The following is a 16,254-nucleotide window of genomic DNA, read 5'->3' on the forward strand; positions in this document are numbered from 1 at the left end:
ACGGGCCAGGACCCCCTGCCAGTCCTGGAGCCCGGGTGCCGGCCCCGGCGCGCCCCACAACAGGCAGCCTTCGGGAGCGCGGCTGTCCAAGATGCCTGCACTCCGCTGCTGCCCGGCGGGCCCCCCAGCCTGGGCCGCCGCCCCTGTCGCTGTGCCTGACGCGGTGGGTCCTCCGTGCCGGTGTCACCGTGCCCGGACTCTTCCGGGGCCTGGCCTCCGCGTCCCGACCCGTAGTGCGGGGTCCCGGGGCACCCGGGAGGCGATGAGGAGTAAAAACTACAACTCCCGGCGTTCCCTGCGCCGGCGGCGTCCGAATCCCGCGACGGTTGCCTAGCGACTGGGCGTGTCCCGGAAGGCGGGCTCGGCGTGGGGCGGGACTTCCGGGGCGGTGGTTGCATCAGATTCTGGGAAGTGTCCGGCGGGCTGCGCGTCGGGTCTCTCGCGATGGCAGGTTCCTCCGGGGAGCAGGGTGAGTGGCGGAGCCGAGCGGGGCTGGGGGCCGCGGGCGTCGACGTCCCGGTGCGGGGCTGGCTTGCGGCGCGAGGCCGGGCTGTGAGGGGCCCCCGCCGGCGCCGCCTCCCCTGGACGTTCCCGCGCGAGGCGGCTGGGGCCGCGCCGGGGAGACCCGAGGCCCGAGCGGAGCGGGTGTGCGCCGCGCCAGGCCCGGCCCCGGCGCCCAGGTGACAGCGGTGGCCCCGGCCCGGCCGTGCGCCCGCCGGGGCTGAGCCCTGCTCGGCCTTCCCGGAAGGCGTTTCCGGCTCCTCTGGTGTAGACGCCGAAGCGGCTTGTTCTGTTGGAGTGGCTGCTAGGCGCTCAGTCTGGTCGGCGTGGCCTCGCTTGCGGAGCGTTGCCGTGCGCCGGGGTGAGCAGGGGTCTGAGTCCGAAGCCCCGGGCCCGCGGCTCCAGCCAGTGCTCCGTCGCCCTCGCCGCGCCTGGTCCCCTTCCTTTGCTCGCGCACACACGGGTGCACACGCGCCACAGTGCACCACGCACATGCTTGCACGTACACGCGTGCACACACATGCACACGCTTACACACATGCGCATGCACACACATGTACGCGGGCACACGCGTGTGAGCTCGCTCGCCCTGATCGTCCTGATGCAGGACCAGAGGCCGCTCTCTGAGGAAGAGGACGGACGCCCGGAGGCGTCACGTTGCCACCAGGGTTCTGTGGCCTCCAGTTTCTGGCTTTGTTGTGGTCCCCAAGGTTGAGTTCAGGAAACCCCTGTGCTCCCAGATCTCTCTGGCCGCGTCTTCCATGTCCTGACTCGGAGCGCGTGTGTCTGCCCCGGGGTCTCCCGGGGTCCACGGCCTCTCCTGGGTCGTCTGGACCCTCCAGTGGGGAGCCCCTGGGACCCTGCAGGCTGGGGTGCGGCGCGGCTGGCTCACGTTTCCACGCGGTTCAGTGGAGCGAGTCTGGTGGGCGCTGCTGTGTCTCCCAGCCGGGGAGTTGGGCTGCAGCGGGGCCCCTGCCCCCGGCGCGGGTGCCCTGGGTGGTTCTGTTGGGAATGACCCAGACAGCGCCAGTTCCCAAGCAGGAGGACAAAGCTGCTGCTGGCTGGGCTCCCGCCAGCGAGATGGGACCCACGTGTGCCCCCTGCACACGGCCGCTCGTCCCCCAGGCCGAAGGAAAGTGGGTGCTGCTAACCAGTCGCCTGTTGCCCCCTGGGGAGGAAGGGGGTGGTGCTCAGGGGAACTGCGGTGCCCGGCCTGTGCCAGGAGGCTCCGGCTCCGGGGAGTGGGCAGCGTGGCCTCCCAGGGGCTGAGAGCAGGGCGCGCAGGGCTGTCCCCGCCAGCTCCGTGGGTGAGCGCTGCAGGCCCCTTCCTGAGGGCAGTGCCAGTCCGTGCGGGTGAGTGGGAGCCGGCACAGGGCGCGTGGGGCCTGAGGAGCAGGGGCGTGTGCGGGACGGGGCTGTGTGGGACCTCCGCTGCAGCGGGCTCAGTGGACGGAGGCCGGGGGGGGGGGGGTGCAGCCCCACACGCGGAGGCCCACAGGTCTGCTAGAAGGGCTGTGTTTCAGCAGGCGCTCGCGCGGGGCTTGAAGACCCTGGTGCAAATGCCAGAGTCCCCCGGGGCTGCCTGGCTCTGGCTCAGCTCGGAGACTACTCTGGCAGGGGTCGGGGGCCCGTGAGTGGCGGAGCGGCCGGTGCAGGGCGGGCATTCGGCTGCCCGCGTCCGTAGGGCGTGCCTGGGAGTCAGTCCTGCCTGTGCCAGCCACACAGCGCCCTGCTAATGCAATTCTGGAGGCAGCGGAAGATGGCCCAAGTGCCCGCGTCCTGCCACGCACGTGGGAGACCCAGAAGGAGTCCAGACTGGCTCTGGCTGGCCCAGCCTGGCTGCTGCAGGCATGTAGGGGTGAGCCAGAGCATGGGGGATCTCTCCCTGTGTCAGGCTGCCTTCAGATACGGACGCAGAAGCGGGTGCGGAGGCCTGGGAGGGTGGTCCCGCTGAGGCACGTGCGTGGCTGTAGTAAGCGCTGTGAGAGCTGCTGTCCAGCCTTGGGAGAGTCGCCCGTCGGGGTGTCCACCCTGGACGGAATTGCACGGACCTTCCCCCGCAGGCAGAGCAGGGGGCTCCACGGTGAGCGGGGGGTCTCACACCCTGGAGGTCGGGCGAGGGTCCCAGGAGGGGGTGTGCCCTGGGTGCGCTCCTGCCACCTCCCCTCCCCTGGGGGTCGGGCCCAGGTCTGGCCTGAGCCTGTGACCACTTGAAAGCTGGCTGTTTGATGTGTTTCCTCCAGACACGTCAGTGCTGCTACCATATTACCCGAATGACCGCCTCCGTCGCCCGGGAGCCTGCGGCCACCTGCGCTTCCCCCGCTGGTCTGGTCCCCTTTGGAAGGGCTCGGCCACTCAGACGGCGCCCCAGGCACCTGTATGAGCAGGGAGCCCCTGGAGTGACCCAGCAGCGCCGGCTGTGCGCCAGGCAGTTTACGAGCGGGCGTCCTACACAGGAATGCGGGCCACGGGGCGCTGGGCCCGCGCCCAGCGACACAGCTCCTTCCTCCCGCTCCTGGCACTTTGAAGCCGGCGTCGTCGTTAGAACTTTTTATGTGTTCTCCCCACGATAAAAATAGCAGCAGCTTACCAGAGACTCGGGAAACGCGGCACCTGCTTCCCCGCCCATCAGGTCCCTGGGTCCCTTCCAGTGCGGGAAGCCCCTGCGGGTCCTGGCTGTTGGGGTTCAGGACGCCGTGTCTCCGAGCGTCTCTCCACCTCGTCAGCCTCGCCCGATGTGGGGAGGCAGCCTCTGGTGGATGGCCTGAGCCACGAGGTGCTGTAGCCCTGGCGAGTGTGGCCCCAGCTGTGAGGGCACCGTGCAGGCGGAGGGCAGGCGGAGATCCGGCCCTGGCCGGCTGGTGCTCAGGAAACTCGCCCCATCCGGGTCTGCTCGCGGGTGCCTGGGGCTTGGCGGCCCCTCTGCAGGAGTCCCGGCAGTGCTGGAAGAGCCCCGCTGGGTCTCCAGCGTGACCTCACCTGCTCGGGGTGAGGTCGGGGACCCAGGGGAAGCTTCAGGCACCGGCCTCGCCTCCGAGGCCACCTGCCAGGTGTGGGGAAAAGCCGGGGGTGGTGCAGGTGAGGGGACGGGGTGCTAGGTCCCTTTGAAGCCGGACAGTCTGGCCCTGGGGGTCACAGGGTGTGAGGGGTTGAGTCAGGCTCGGGGTAGGTGCGCCGAAGCCCTGCGCCCCCCAGGCTGTGCGGAGGAGTGGAGTCAGGTGTCTCGGCCCCCGGCCGTCGCTCAGCCTTCCCCCAGCACAGCACCCACCCTGAGTTCAGGAGGTTTCTCCCCACACGGGGGCTCTGCAGCGGCACAGGCAAAGATCAGGTGCCAGGACCGGCCTGGGGCTGGGCGCGGGCAGCGTGGAAGGCCGGGGAGGAGCTGGCCGAGGGCGCCGGGAGGGCCTATCTCTGCCGACACGGCTGTGTGCGGGGCGTTCCCGAATTGGCGAGGAGAGGTCTGGGTGGGATGGGTGGCAGTGAATGTGGGGGAGAAGGACAGTGTGGGGCACTGGACTGTGTCTTCCCACTGCAGGGCGGTGGAGGCCCACGTTCACAGCTTGCCCCTCGTGGTGGACGCACCGGGGAGGGGTCAGGTACCGGAGCTTTTCAGGCGGGCTGGGATGCGGCCCTGAGCCTCTGGAAGCAGTGGGAGAGCCTGGCCATCTCTGGGGCGTGGACAGCCTCGGCCTGTGCCGACCCCTCACCTCCCAGCGCCGCTGCAGAAAAGGGGTTGGCCTTGGTCTTGGTTTTGAGGTTCTCAACGTTGAGGCGCCATTCACGCAGCATGCAGTCGACCACGCTGACGTGCGCGGCTCAGGGGCTCGGCGCTCTCGCCGCCCGCCCGCGCTCTGCCGCCTGACGCCCTGTCCCCTCTGTCTTTGCAGCTCTCGCCTACACGTGCCTCCTGAGCATTAGGGACGAGGCAGCCCGGGCGCGGGCCCTGAACGAGCACCTCAGCACGCGTAGCTATGTCCAGGGGCACACGCTGTCCCAGGCAGACGTGGACCTGTTCAGGCAGCTCTCGGCCCCGCCCGCCGACCCGGGGCTCTTCCACGTGGCTCGGTGGTTCAGGCACATAGAAGCGATCCTGGGTGACCCCCGGGACAAAGGCCAGCCCTGTGGGCTCCACGCAAGTGAGTAGCAGCGGCCTCCTGCCGTCCAGACCTCCCCCACCAGCGCGGGCCGAGGCCGGGCGGCATCGCCCTGTGGAGCTGCGTCTTGGGAACTCCGCGTGCCCATCGGCACGGGTGGCCGGGTGCGGGGGCCGTGTCCAGGCTGGGGCTGTCGGTGGGCGTCTCGCCTGGCTCTGCCTGACGCCAGACTGCGGGGCATTTCTGCCCCAGACCGGGAGTGGTGCTGGTAATCGGGTCGGCGTGGAGCTCTGTAAGTCGGGAAGAAGCCGCTCCGCGCAGCCTGGTGTGGTGTGTCTCCAGAGCACTGGAGAGAGTCCCGGGCGCTCACGGCCTCCGTGGGTGCCGGCTCCCATTGCACCCCTCCCGTGGCTGCTGCAGGCTGTGGGCGTTCACCCTCCGTTGTGTGGGGCAGGCTGCCTGGCTTCTTCTGCCCCCACCCCGGGCCAGATGGCCTCCTGGGGCTCCCAGGACTCCACTAGGTCCCTTGGACTGGGGCAGGCGTGGCGTCGAGGCTCCTGGGGTTGGAGGTGTTTGGTTTCTGGGTGACCCTGCAGCAACCACCCCTCCCCCAGCGCCATTCCCACCTGTGACATCCGCGGCATGAGGTGGGCCCCTGCCAACCCTAACTGAGGTGCAGCCAGCGGGCCTGAGCCCATCCCCGGGCGAGAACCGTGCGGCGTGAGGTAGAGGAGGGCTCCCTCGTAGAGCCCAGGACGGCCGCCCCAGCAGGGCCACGCGGCCACGGCCCAGGCTCCAACACACACTCAGGGGCAGCCACAGCCCAGGCTCCCACACGCACTCAGGGGCGGGCAGGGCCCAGGACGGCCGCCCCAGCAGGGCCACACGGCCACAGCCCGGGCTCCCACACGCACTCAGGGGCGGCCACGGCCCGGGCTCCTACACGCACTCGGGCGAGCAGAGTGGTAGACCACGGGTGGCACCAGCAGGATCAGCCCAGCTCCTCCCTCTCCAAGTTCCCTGGTTCTCAGGCTGCCAACGAAGCCGCTGGAGCCCACGTGTAGACAGGAGTGACGAGCCTTAGGTGGGCGGCCCTCCAGCCAGGCGCGTGGCGGACTGGGGCTCTAGGCAGAGTAGACTGGTGCCCAGGACTGCCACTCAACCTCTGGTGGCCGTGGGTGGGTGGCCCTCGAAGTCCCCTGTCCTCACTGTGTGGGTCTCGGCTGCCTCTCATCCGGGGTTCCAGCCCCAACGCTGCCTACAGTGCCCACCTTCCCCGCCTGTGAATGGGGAGTAGCGCCTGCCCCTGCTGCCGTCCCGCCCTGGCTGCACCTGTCTCCAACCCCGCCCCAAGGCCCCAGGGACCCTCAGCGAAGCCAGGATGTCGCTCGTGGCTCTGCTTCACCCCTGGCCCGGCCCTGTGCAGCCGGGCCCCTTCTGAGCGCCTGGGCTCTCCTGGCCTGCAGTCGCTTCCTCTTTCCACCCCTGCGCCTGAGCTGGGACTCACCCGCCTGCCCCTCCGGCTCCCCAGGAAGGGGGTCGAGGCCTCGCCTGCAGGATTGTGCAGGTAGCTCCGTGCTGGGCCCGGCCAGGCCAGGTGAGCGCCCCTGGGTCCATACCTCCTGTGTCTGTCTCCACCCATTTCCCTTCAGTCTCCCCATCTCTGTCGTGCAGGGGTGTCCCCCTGCAGGGCACAGCCTGTCGGGTTGGACGTCATTTCCCCGTGGTGTCCACATGTCCACGTGCCCAGGCGGGGTGGGGTGCAGAGCCCCTGCTGAGAGAGGAGGTGGTGGAGGGTGGGAGACACTGGCTGAGGTGAGCCGGGAACCTGAGGGAGGGGAGGAGCCGAGCGATAGCTCCAGCTGTCCCCTCGGTGCCGTCTGAGTTTGGGGGCCTGGACTTCCCTGAAACCTGCGGTGCTGCAGGCGTCCTGGAGCCCTGAGCTTCGTGTCGGGCGTTCTGGGATTTTGACGAGGACTGGATGGATCACAGGGGCAGGAGCATCGCCTCCCTGGAGACTTCCTGATCCTGGAGGCAGAGTTAGAGAGCGAGCGAGCGAGCGAGTCTCCCCGCTGGGGCACGCGGGCCAAAGCCAGCAGCCTGGGGCTTCCTCTGGGTCTCCCACCCAGAGCGGCAGGGGTCCAAGTACTTGGGCCGGCTTCACTGCCTTCCCAGGTGCATCAGCGGGGGCCGGGTCAGAGTGGAGCCGCCGGGACCCGAGGTGGCGTTCGCCTGGGATGCTGGGGCCGGGCGGGCAGCTTCCAGCCTCTGGCCTCGTGCTTTGCCGTGGAGTTGGGGTTTTCCCTGCATCAGGGTCTGTGGCCGCGTGGGAGTGTCCTGGGGGAAGGTGCTGCTTCGGCCCCGGCTGGCCCACGTGTGTGGCTTCCCCTCCCCTCCCCGCCCTCCTAACTTTCTTACCTCCTAGCCGTTGGTTACCAGCACCCTCCGTCTGGGCCCCCGGGGACGGCCAGCACCCGGGGCTGGCTCCACAGCGGCTCTCCGGGTGGACTTGGTAGGAATGAAATGAATGCTGGCCACTGTGTTTGAGGCTCCGGTGGCGCCCGGTCAGGATGTCCCCTGAGGACGGAGCCTCCCCTGCACAGGAGGTGGAGGCAGAGGGACAGGAAGCGAGGTGCCTGGCCGTGAAGACGGGCAGGGCGTTCCGTGTGGCTGGCAGGCGCTGTGCTGGGGTCGAGGCACATCGGTGTGTAGTGGGTAGCTGCAGTGAGGGCCTTGCACACAGGTGTGCCCTGGGCGCGGACCCAGGGAGCCCCGCTTCCCTGCCTGCCACACGGGCGCAGGAGCTGCCTCACCGTGGAGTCGCTCCCTGTCTGTCCTGTCCGGTTCGTGCAGAGGCAGCCGTGTGAGGACACCTGCCTGCTTCAGCGGGATGGAGCCTGGGCGTGGCTGGGCAGCCTGGCCCTGGCCACCTGCTAGGGGCGCACAGTGCCCTGTGGTTGGGCAGCCTGGCCCCGGCCACCTGCTAGGGGCGCACAGTGCCCTGTGGTGGCCTGGGCAGGGCTGCCCCAGCCAGTGAGGACCCAAGTGGGACCTGGGGGCCCCGGGGCTGTTTCTGAAGGCAGGAAGAAGCGATGTAGATGAGACTGGGGGCTGCAGCGTGTGGGTCAGCGTCAGCCGGGCTGAGGGGACCCGCTCCGGGAGCCAGCCCCCTGCACTCCACAGAGGACAGAGGTGTGGAGGGCTGGGTGGCCATGGCTGGGGGAGGAGAGGAGGGCGCCCCAGGTTGCCACGCACGGACTGTCGGGGTCAGTGAGCCTGACCCACAGGCCAGGGGCGGCATGGCGGTGGGAGGATGTGGGGGAACAGTGGAGCAGGACAAGCAGGGCTGTCTTCCTGCCCCAGCTGGGCTGGTGTGGTGGCCGGCGGGAGCCGCTCTGCTCGGCCTGCTTGGCGCCGATGTCGTTAAAACAGAAGTTCCTGGGCAGCCTGTCGGGTGCGGTCCCTGGGAGGCAGCACGGTGGTGGGGTCCCTGGGAGGCAGCACGGTGGTGCAGTCCTGGGAGGCAGCACGGTGGTGGGGTTTTGACGCCCGAGTAGGAGGCGGTTGAGCTCCCAGCTCCTGGTCCAGCCCTTTCTCTGCCTCTCAGATAAGTTCTTCGTTCATGAGAAAATGAGCAGTTGCATTGCTGAGGGGGCTCGAGATGGGGTGCAGCTCACGTGACCTCACAGATTCCTTGTGCCCCCAGGTAAGGGCCGCCGGGTGCAGCCTCCGTGGTCTCCTCCCGCCGGGACGGCGCCGTGCCAGCTGCGCCTATACAACAGCCTCACCCGCAGCAAGGTAGGCGCCGGCGCCGGCGAGCGGGGGCAGGCAGGAGCAGGCCTGGCCGTGGGCGCGTGGGCGCCAGACCGGGCTCCCTCTGTCGCTCGCTGTGTTACGGTCGCTGCGGCCCTCTGGCACCCAGGGCCCCAGGGAACAGGTTGCCCTGAGCAGCATCTCGGCTCTGCCCGAGCGGAAAGGCTGGGGCAGCCCACACGGGCTCCCGGGCAGCGTGGCTGACGCAGCCCACATGGGCTCCCGGGCAGCGTGGCTGACGCAGCCCGCACGGTCGGGTCCTGGCTCAGTGGGCTTCGCTGGCCTTGCTGTGCGGGCGTGGCCAGGGCTCCGGAGCTTTCAGGGAGGGCCGTGGGCTGCTGGGACTTTGGATCTGCGCACAGCAGGCGCACAGGGAGGAGAGCGCCCGCCTGCTGGCCTTGTCCCTGGAAGGGGCCGTGGGCAGTCTCACTGGGCTCCAGCAAAACTGTTGGGACGGTTAAGTTTGCCTTTCAGTTCGTTTTCATTGTATTTGAAAGAGACGGGGCTGGCGCTGTGGCGCAGGGGGTTAAAGCCCCAGCCTGCAGAGCCAGCATCCCATATGGGTGCCGGTTTGAGTCCCGGCTGCTCCACTCTGGTCTGGCTCCCTGTTGATGCACCTGGGAAAGCAGCAGCAGATGGGCCAAGTCCTTGGGCCCCTGCACCCGCGTGGAGACCTGGATGGAGCTCCCGGCTCCTGGCTTCGGATCGGCTCTGCTCTGGGCATTGTGGCCATTTGGGGAGTGAACCAGCGGATGGAAGACCTCTCTCTATAACTTTGCCTCTCAAATAAATAAAATAAATCTTTCAAAAGAGAGCGAGTGACGGGCAGTGAGTCTTCCATCCGCTGGTTCACTCAAGTGCCTCGACAGCCAGGGCTGGGCCAGGCACTGGAGCTCCATCCTGGTCTCCCAGCGTGGACAGCAGGGACCCAGGCACTGGAGCTCCATCCTGGTCTCCCAGCGAGGACGGCAGGGACCCAGGGACCTGGAGCTCCATCCTGGTCTCCCAGCGTGGACGGCAGGGACCCAGGGACCTGGAGCTCCATCCTGGTCTCCCAGCGTGGACGGCAGGGACCCAGGCACTGGAGCTCCATCCTGGTCTCCCAGCGAGGATGGCAGGGACCCAGGGACCTGGAGCTCCATCCTGGTCTCCCAGCGAGGACGGCAGGGACCCAGGGACCTGGAGCTCCATCCTGGTCTCCCAGCGAGGACGGCAGGGCCCAGGGACCTGGAGCTCCATCCTGGTCTCCCAGCGAGGACGGCAGGGACCCAGGGACCTGGAGCTCCATCCTGGTCTCCCAGCAAGGACGGCAGGGACCCAGGGACCTGGAGCTCCATCCTGGTCTCCCAGCGTGGACGGCAGGGACCCAGGGACCTGGAGCTCCATCCTGGTCTCCCAGCGAGGACGGCAGGGACCCAGGCACTGGAGCTCCATCCTGGTCTCCCAGCGAGGACGGCAGGGACCCAGGGACCTGGAGCTCCATCCTGGTCTCCCAGCGAGGACGGCAGGGACCCAGGGACCTGGAGCTCCATCCTGGTCTCCCAGCGTGGACGGCAGGGACCCAGGGACCTGGAGCTCCATCCTGGTCTCCCAGCGAGGACGGCAGGGACCCAGGGACCTGGAGCTCCATCCTGGTCTCCCAGCGAGGACGGCAGGGACCCAGGGACCTGGAGCTCCATCCTGGTCTCCCAGCGTGGACGGCAGGGACCCAGGGACCTGGAGCTCCATCCTGGTCTCCCAGCGAGGACGGCAGGGACCCAGGGACCTGGAGCTCCATCCTGGTCTCCCAGCGAGGACGGCAGGGACCCAGGCACTGGAGCTCCATCCTGGTCTCCCAGCGAGGACGGCAGGGACCCAGGGACCTGGAGCTCCATCCTGGTCTCCCAGCGAGGACGGCAGGGACCCAGGCACTGGAGCTCCATCCTGGTCTCCCAGCGAGGATGGCAGGGACCCAGGCACTGGAGCCAGGGTCTCCGTCAGCAGGAAGCGACACTGGAAGTGCAGAGCAGCACTGGGGCGTGGGAGTGGAGGCCTGCGTGGTGACGCGCCCAGAGGCCTGTGGCTCCTGCCGACCACCGTGCTGTTGGGCCCCGGGCAGTGCTTCTCTCACCTGCCATGATCCCCCCTTCACCCTGCACAGGATGTGTTTGTACCTCAAGATGGGAGGAAGGTGTCCTGGTACTGCTGCGGGCCGACCGTGTACGACGCCTCGCACATGGGGCACGCCAGGTAGGCCGGCGTGGTCGCGGCTGCTGTAGCACGGGCAGAGGCCGGCGGGGCCGCGTGGCTCTGCCCTGGGGACCTGAGGTTTGCAGGGAAATTGGGAAACCCCGAAGTTTCCTTCTCTCATTTTTAAGTTGAAAAGGTTTTAATTCCACAAATGGAACGGTAACCCAAAAGAGAAACACTGAGATCCTGGGTTGTAGCCAGACGCCCCTCCCTCCCTCAGGCCGGGGGAGGGCAGCGGGGTGCTGGGTGCTGCGTCCTGGCCACGAGCCCCACAGAGGGTGGCCATGGCGTGGGGGGAGGGCCACAGCCGTACACTGCCCGCGGCTGCACCCGGGGCTCGGAGGGGCTCAGGTTTGGATTTGGGGATTAGGCACGCAGCAGGGAAGCACTTGGCACTGGGACCATGGACGTGTGATGAATGTACTTCACACACGCCACACGTGTGTAGCTGCTGGTGACTTCCCACGTGTGAGACAAAGTTTCTTTTTCTTTAAAGGTTTTATTTATTTATTTGAGAGGTAGAGTTACAGACAGTGAGGAAGAGACAAAGAGAAAGGTCTTCCTTCCTCTGGTTCACTCCCCAAATGGCCGCAACGGCTGGAGCTACACCAATCAGGAGCCAGGAGCTTCCTCAGGTCTCCCACATGGGTGCAGGGGCCCAAGGACTTGGACCATCCTCCACTGCCTTCCCAGGCCATTGCAGAGAGCTGGATGGGAACAGGAGCAGCCGGGACTCGAACCGGCGCCCATGTGGGATGCCCGCACACAGGCAGAGGATTAACCTACTGCGCACGGTGCCGGCCCCGTAACACAGTTTCATGGAGTCTGGTCTCTGGCCTTCACAGAGCTGGGGTGTGGGGCACTGGGGCTCCCGCTGTTTGGGTCGCGTCCACGCATTCCCGTGGGAGACACTGTTTTCCTGTGGTCCCAGGTCCTACATCTCTTTCGACATCTTGAGGAGAGTGTTGAAGGATTACTTCAAGTTTGACGTCTTCTACTGCATGAACATCACCGACATCGACGACAAGGTAAGCGAGGCTTCGAGTCGGTGGGGGGACTCGGAGGCAGGGTCTCGGGCTGGCAGGGTCTCGGCGGGGTGGAACCCCCTCGGGGGTGGCTGGCGTCAGGGCCAGATGGGGTGTCTGTCGGCGCCCCGGCAGCGCCACAGAAGCGGGGTGGCTCTGGGCGGGAGCTGGGCCTGGGGCCTGGGGCTTAAGTGTCCGGAAGCTCATGGAAGACCTTGGCCCTGCTTGGTGGTGTCAGGGAGGGCAGTGTTCGTGGTGACGACGCCTCGTGTGTGTGTGTGGGGACCCCCCTGTTGTCCCGGGCGTGAGGGCGGCCGGGGTGGGTGGAGCCCCCGCCTCCCCGTCCTGGATGGCGCCCCCTCTCCCTGCAGATCATCAGGAGGGCCCGGCAGAACCACCTGTTCCAGCAGTACCGGGAGAGGAAGCCGCCGGCGGCACAGCTGCTGCGTGACGTCCACGCCGCCCTGAAGGTGGGCCCCTGGCCGGCTGCTCGGGCTCCGCGCCCTTTGCCTGTCCCCGTCCCCGGGTGCTGTGTGTCGTGGCCTTTACCACGCGTCCAGCGCTCAGGCCACTTCCGTCGGGGTGCGGAAGTCTGCAGAGGTGTGGCCCTGGCCTGCGAGAGGGTTTTCTCTAGAGTAGTGTGTTCTTTCTGACAAGCATGACTGGGAACACGGGGCGTCCTGTGCCGCGCACCGGGACCACAGTGAGCCGCTGCGCTGCCTTCGGCCCTCGCTGGGCCGGCCCGTGAGCTTGGAGCTCAGCAAGGCCTCCCCGGCGGGGCCGGCCCGGGACCCGCCCTGCACGGGAGGACCGAGGCTCGCAGAGGCTGAACGCCCTGCCAGTCACCTGGGAGGAGGGCTTGAGTCCAAGCCACTGGCGCAGCTTCTGTAGTGCCGGGGCAGTGGGAAAACCCAGTGCGGCTCCCGCCTGGGCAGCTGTGCGCGCTCGGGCAGCTGCACGGCCGGTGCTAGCTTTGTCTCCTCGCGGCTGCAGCCGTTTTCCGTGAAGCTGAGCGAGACCGTGGACCCAGACAAGAGGCAGATGCTGGAGCGGGCTCAGCAGGCGGTGAGGCTTGCCACTGAGCCGCTGGAGAGGGCGCTGGAGGCGCGGCTGGCCGAGGAGGAAGTCCAGAGCTGCGTGCAGGTGAGCGCCGAGCCGGTCCCAGCCCGTCCTGCCGCGTGGGTGCCGCGTCGGCCGCAGGACGGGTCTGCACTCCAGCACAAACTGCCCCGAGCCTGCCAAGGCCAGGTGGCAGAGCTGGGTCCCACCGCAGTGAGACGTGGGGTACCCGGGAGTCCTGCTCCTGCCCCCCGGGCCCCTCCCTCACTTCCAGCACACAGGCGGCGCCCATGGGACGGGGGCGTGGCCTTTGCGGGGGTCACCCCAGAGACAGGAGCAGAAGGTGTGGCTGGAAAGGCCTCCCACGCCCTCCCCCAGCTCCCGTCTGTGCCGGGGTCCCCCGCTGTTGAGGGAGGCTGCTGGGCCAGCAGGGGCAGGCAGGGCACCTCTGTCCTCCCCTGAGGGCTGCTTCCCCGTCTCCCTCCCCAGGCGTCCCCCGGCAGACACGGGTGGTGGGGCATGATGGGAGTTGTGCGCACGGCCTGCAGGCCTGCCCCGCTCAGAGCACAGGTGCCGTCCACCTGCCTGCCTGGGGCCGTGCCGCTGGTCTGCTGTCCTGACGCCCCTGGGCTCTCTGTCCTCCGGCTGTTCCACTGAGAGCCTTTCTTTTAAAACCATGGTAAAATGCGTATACAATTTGCCATCGTAGCTGTTTTTCTAAGTGCAGGGTCTGGCAGCATTAAGCACGTTTCTAGAACCTTCTCCTCTGAAACTCTGTCCCCATCCAGCCCTTGACTCTAGCCTCTGGCACTCCCCCAATCCCATTCCACTTCCTGTCTGCGGATCCGACTGCTCTAGGACTTCCTGTTGGTGCGCTCAAGGGGACGCGCCCTCCTCTGTCTCGTGTCACTCGCTGCGGTGTCTTTGGGACCTTCCTGTGTTGTAGCAGGTGTCTGCCAAGCTGGGTCACACTGTCCTCTGCCTCTGTGAGGACACCGGGCCCTCGGCTCCTGTGAGTGACTGCGTGCGCGTGTGTGCAGACCCGGCTCCTGTGCGTGCTCGTGTGTGCAGACCCCGGCTCCTGTGTGCGCGTGTGTGCAGACCCGGCTCCTGTGTGTGCGCGTGTGTGCAGACCCCGGCTCCTGTGTGCGCGTGTGTGCAGACCCGGCTCCTGTGTGTGCGCGTGTGTGCAGACCCCGGCTCCTGTGTGCGTGCGCGTGTGTGCAGACCCCGGCTCCTGTGTGCGTGCGCGTGTGTGCAGACCCCGGCTCCTGTGTGTGCGCGTGTGTGCAGACCCCGGCTCCTGTGTGCGTGCGCGTGTGTGCAGACCCCGGCTCCTGTGTGTGCGCGTGTGTGCAGACCCCGGCTCCTGTGTGTGTGCGCGTGTGTGCAGACCCCCGGCTCCTGTGTGCGTGCTTGTGTGTGCAGACCCGGCTCCTGTGTGTGTGCGCGTGTGTGCAGACCCCCGGCTCCTGTGTGCGTGCGCGTGTGTGCAGACCCCGGCTCCTGTGTGTGCGCGTGTGTGCAGACCCCGGCTCCTGTGTGTGCGCGTGTGTGCAGACCCCGGCTCCTGTGTGTGCGCGTGTGTGCAGACCCCGGCTCCTGTGTGTGCGCGTGTGTGCAGACCCCGGCTCCTGTGTGCGCGTGTGTGCAGACCCCGGCTCCTGTGTGTGCGCGTGTGTGCAGACCCCGGCTCCTGTGTGTTCTCGTGTGTGCAGACCCCGGCTCTGTGCGTGCGCGTGTGTGCAGACCCCGGCTCCTGTGTGTGCTCGTGTGTGCAGACCCGGCTCCTGTGTGTGTGCGCGTGTGTGCAGACCCCCGGCTCCTGTGTGCGTGCGTGTGTGTGCAGACCCCGGCTCCTGTGCGTGCGCGTGTGTGCAGACCCCGGCTCCTGTGTGCGTGCAGATAAGATCTGTTTATTTTTATTTACCCAAAAGTCAGAGTGACAGAGACTCACCCTCCACCCGCTGTTCACTCCTGTTTCCTGCAACAGCCAGCGCTGGGTCAGGTCAAAGCTAGGAGCCAGGAGCACCACTGGGGGCAGCCATCCTGTGCTGCATTCCCAGGTGCAGTAGGAGGGAGCGGATTGGAAGCAGAGCAGCCGGGACTTGACCCGGCACTGACGCTGCAGCATGGGATGCTGGCGTCACAATGGTGGCTTAATGGACTGCACCACAGCCCCAGCCCCGACAGTTCTGTTCTTAGCCTTCTGGGGAGCTGGTGTTGGTCCCACGGTGTCTGTACCATGAAGCCACTCCCACCCGTGTACCAGGGCTCCGTCTTTTCCACCCAGATGGGCGGAGCCGCTACCGCTGTGGCTGTGGCTTGCGTTCCTTTAATGTGAATGGTGAGCTGTGAGCTGAGGAGCCACATCTGTAAGGCTGGACACCTGGGATTCAGGGCACAGCCGAGTGGCCGTGTCCGTGTGGCCTTTGTGTCTGGGATTCTCCGGAAGCACTCACAGGACTCGGCACAGCGACACAGCAGGGACACATAGCAGGGGAAGAGCCTTCTAGATCCACACACAGGTGTCTGAAGCTCTCTTACATGAAGGACCCAGCCGCCAGGGGGTGTCCTGCCCGGGCCGCATGGTCACAGCCGCCAGAGAGGTGTCCTGCCCGGGGCCGCATGGTCACAGCCGCCTGGGGTATCCTGCCCGGGGCCGCATGGTCACAGCCGCCAGAGAGGTGTCCTGCCCGGGGGGTGTCCTGCCCGGGGCCGTGTGGTCACAGCCGCCAGAGAGGTGTCCTGCCCGGGGCCGCACGGTCACAGCCGCCAGAGAGGTGTCTTGCCCGGGGGTGTCCTGCCCGGGGCCGCACGGTCACAGCCGCCTGGTGGGTGTCCTGCCCGGGGGTGTCCTGCCCGGGGCCGCATGGTCACAGCCGCCAGGGGGTGTCCTGCCCGGGGGTGTCCTGCCCAGGGCCACGTGGTCACAGCCGCCTGGTGGGTGTCCTGCCCAGGGTCGTGAGGGGCCCTTCAGCTCACAGGAGAAGAGCTGGCACAGCCTCTTGGAGTCGGGGCGGCACAGCGCCCAGGTGCCGGGGCCACCCTGCCACAGACCTCTCTCAGGCGCGCTTCGTCTTGCTCGAGCCTTCCGGGCGTCCTGACTGTGCGTGTACCCCCCACGTCAGCGTCGGTCTCTCCTGATGACCGTGAAGGGAGTGGGCGGTGGCGAGCCAGCGCTCTGGGCGTGCCCGTCTCGCCTCTGGGGCGGAGCCGCGGCAGCTGCCCGTCCTGGCTGGTCTCCCGGCTGGTTTGCGGCTGCCCGGTCCACTTTCTCAGAACGAGGTGCTGGCTTCCAGGGCAGAGCCGCCGTCTGCTGCTGTCCTGGGAGCGCTTCTGGGCCTGAGTGCCCACGCCGAACGTGACTGCGCTCCTGTTTTCTTCTAAAGCTTTACAGACGCGCTGTCACGTGTTCGGTCTTCTGAAAGGCACACGATCTTCCATCTCGGGGTTTATCGCCCGCGTGCCCTCGGCAGGCAAGGCTGGGCCAGGCTGAAGCCAGGGACAAGGAACTCGGTGGCAGTGAAGCC

General features: G+C 67.6%; 1 protein-coding gene across 2 annotated transcripts in view; it reads left to right on the plus strand.

The window, feature by feature from the left end:
- Positions 1-394: 394 nt before the first annotated feature.
- The window catches only part of CARS1 (cysteinyl-tRNA synthetase 1), a 41,723-nt gene continuing 25,863 nt past the window's right edge, over positions 395-16,254 (plus strand). Inside the window, exons 1-7 of one of the 2 annotated variants that reach the window (XM_062195639.1) lie at positions 398-469; positions 4,389-4,637; positions 8,302-8,393; positions 10,549-10,637; positions 11,569-11,665; positions 12,034-12,132; positions 12,656-12,805. In XM_062195639.1, coding sequence (XP_062051623.1) covers positions 445-469; positions 4,389-4,637; positions 8,302-8,393; positions 10,549-10,637; positions 11,569-11,665; positions 12,034-12,132; positions 12,656-12,805 — 801 coding nt within the window. In that variant the 5' untranslated portion in view covers positions 398-444. Of the gene's footprint in view, positions 470-4,388; positions 4,638-8,301; positions 8,394-10,548; positions 10,638-11,568; positions 11,666-12,033; positions 12,133-12,655; positions 12,806-16,254 lie in introns of both variants that reach the window. The other variant, XM_062195640.1, reaches the window with a different exon arrangement.

This window comes from Lepus europaeus, chromosome 7 (genome assembly GCF_033115175.1).
Source record: "Lepus europaeus isolate LE1 chromosome 7, mLepTim1.pri, whole genome shotgun sequence".
NCBI classification, from domain to species: Eukaryota; Metazoa; Chordata; class Mammalia; order Lagomorpha; family Leporidae; genus Lepus; species Lepus europaeus.